Source organism: Bison bison, unplaced genomic scaffold (genome assembly GCF_000754665.1).
Source record: "Bison bison bison isolate TAMUID 2011002044 unplaced genomic scaffold, Bison_UMD1.0 scf7180017864483, whole genome shotgun sequence".
NCBI lineage: Eukaryota > Metazoa > Chordata > Mammalia > Artiodactyla > Bovidae > Bison > Bison bison.
The window spans coordinates 327,482-330,210 of record NW_011495043.1 but is presented as its reverse complement, the minus strand read 5'-3'; the positions used below and the strand labels follow the sequence as shown (position 1 = coordinate 330,210).

Here is a 2,729-nt window from a genome sequence, read left to right as displayed (position 1 = left end):
TTGGAGAAGACTCTTGAGAGTCCCTTGGACTGCAAGGAGATCCAACCAGTCCATTCTGAAGGAGATCAGCCCTGGGATTTCTTTGGAAGGAATGATGCTAAAGCTGAAACTCCAGTACTTTGGCTACCTCATGCGAAGAGTTGACTCATTGGAAAAGACTCTGATGCTGGGAGGGATTGGGGCAGGAGGAGAAGGGGACGACAGAGGATGAGATGGCTGGATGGCATCACTGACTCGATGGACGTGAGTCTGACTGAACTCCGGGAGTTGGTGATGGACAGGGAGGCCTGGCGTGCTGCAACTCATGGGGTCGCAAAGAGTCGGACACGACTTAGCGACTGATTTGATCTAATCTGATCTGAACAAACAGTCTGAATACAACACATATTATCCATCACTTCGGTGTGTGCACCTTCAAAGTGTCAGGCACTGCACTAGGTGCTCAAGATACAGAGATAATCAAGGAATAGTCCCTGCTCTCTTAAAGTTTACATCTTGAGAGGAGACCAAGACTTGAAAATAATTCCAGGCTAACAGGAAAATGTATAACAAAATACGTACTATGTGATTTATAAAAGACCTGAGGCAGAGCAAAAGAAACCAATCTTAACTCTGCTCAGGGACACAGGGAGCTTCACAGAACAGATCATGCTTGACCTGAGAACTGATTAATAAACAGGAAGTTTGCCAAAAGGACAACAGTGGGGAGAAATGTGGGGCACAGGCATCAGTGTAAGAAAGGAATAGATGTATGTTGAGAGTTGCTGGGGTGGGGGTGATAACTCAGTGGGGAAAAAAGCGCAGCACCTCAGCAGGCACTCATGGTACCAGATTGTATAGTTTGTTTCATCTTCTTTGACAAACTGCATTCCTTGGGGGCAGGACCCTGATTGTAACTAAACTCTCCTGTTTAGTTACAGTTTCTCCAGTTTCTCCCCACTCTGAAACATTCTCCATATTGTTGCCTATTATCCTAAAACAAGTTTGTTACGCCTCTCTCAATCCTGCTTTCAAACCCTTCAAAGACTGTGGTTTTCAGTAGGGCACACAAGGCTATTCAGGACCAAACCTAACCTACAAAACGTATATGACCAGATTCACGGTCTGCCATTACACTGTCAAGCCACGCCGATCTACTTGCCGTTTCCAGAAAATTCCAAGCAAACAAGAACACCCTCACTCCCATTTTTAAAAGAGCGAGTTCAAGTGCTCTGCATTCTTCTTTAGCTCTGCTTCTCCCCACCCCCAGCCAGGAAGAATTACTCCCTCCTCTGGTTTCCATGGCAACTTACACATTCTTCCACTACATCGCTTAAGAAATTAAATGGTTTGCGGCGCCTATTTCCCCCAATGGAAAATTAGACCTTTGAGGGCAAGACGCCCATCCCACGGCTTGGCACAAAGTCTCGCGTAGTGGGCGATCAACGAGTGTTTGCTAAGACTGGGTGCACACCTCCGGACAGCCCTCCCTCTACCTAGGAGGGATGCCCACACTCACTGCTCCAAGCCCTTCGTCCCTGCTTTCATCAAGACTTACTGATTACACACCAAGGAATACTCGCTATGTTCCTGACTAGTAAGCCACAAAAGCTAAGGGCACTGAATATGCAGCCTGCACTACACACACACACACACACACACACACACACACAGGGATTTAATAACTACAAGCACCTGCCACCCGACTGGCCAGCACCAGAGGCGGAGAAAGGTTGCTCCTCAGAAACAAACTTTTCAACCAGGGCCCGCTGATAAACTGCGCGGTCGCGGGTACCATCAGCCCAGAAGCTCCAGCCAGTCCACGCCGGGGACTGGGAAGAAAAGGAAAAGCGCGGGGGGAAAAAAGAGCGCGGCCCGCCGAGAGGTGAGCAGGGCCGGGGCCTCACCGCGCGGCCGCTCCTCTGTGTACAGGTCGATGACGACGTCGCCCAAAGTGGTCTCCAGCAGAACCGCCATGGCGCCCGCTCCTCCTCGCAACAAGCCCCGGGGGTGACAGGCGCAGCCCTACGTCATCTACGCCACGCGTCACCCTCAACGCGACGCCTTTTTACGTCATCCCTCCGGCGACACCGCCCCCTCTGGGAGGCTTCTTGGGAGGGTCTGGTCCGTGGCAAGCCAAACCCTCTGTGGGTTCCCGGCCTTTTCGCGGCCCTTTTGAAAAATCTTCCAAAGGCCCTGGGGACTGGGCCGGAAGGCTGTCACTCAAAGTGCCTTCTGTGAAGGGTTCGTGCTCCATTTTGTGTCCATCTCAAAAATGACGCGGACCTTTCTTTAATGCGCCGTAGGCCCTCTGTTTCGTCGTTCGAAGGCCAGTGTGGGGCGCCACTTTCCCCCGCCGGGTTGGGACAACTACGCCGAGTTCCCTAGTCGGTCTCTTATCGCCCCGAATCAGAAATTTTAGCCCTTAAAGGTAGGATTTGCTAATCAGAAAGATGGTTAATCAGAAAGATGGTTCCTGGCTAATTGTCAAGTGAAGCGAAGTAAAAGTCACTCAGTCGTGTCCGACTCTTTGCGACCCCATGGACTATACAGTTCATGGAATTCTCCAGGCCGGAATACTGGAGTGGGCAGCCTTTTCCTTCTACAGGGCATCTTCCCAACCCAGGGATCGAACCCAGGTCTCCCGCATTGCGGGCGGATTCCTTACCAGCTGAGCCACAAGGGAATGTCAGTTGTATCAAGGGCTGTACCTTTTACAGCAGCGGATGGTGGGTTCGTCTTTAGTACAA

General features: G+C 51.0%; 1 protein-coding gene across 1 annotated transcript in view; it reads right to left on the bottom strand.

Moving 5' to 3' along the window:
* Positions 1 to 2,020, bottom strand: part of PPIL4 (peptidylprolyl isomerase (cyclophilin)-like 4) — a 40,061-nt gene extending 38,041 nt beyond the window's left edge. The window contains exon 1 of the mRNA XM_010862547.1: positions 1,887 to 2,020. Coding sequence (XP_010860849.1) covers positions 1,887 to 1,956 — 70 coding nt within the window. The 5' untranslated portion in view covers positions 1,957 to 2,020. The remainder of the gene's footprint in view (positions 1 to 1,886) is intronic.
* Positions 2,021 to 2,729: the final 709 nt, after the last annotated feature.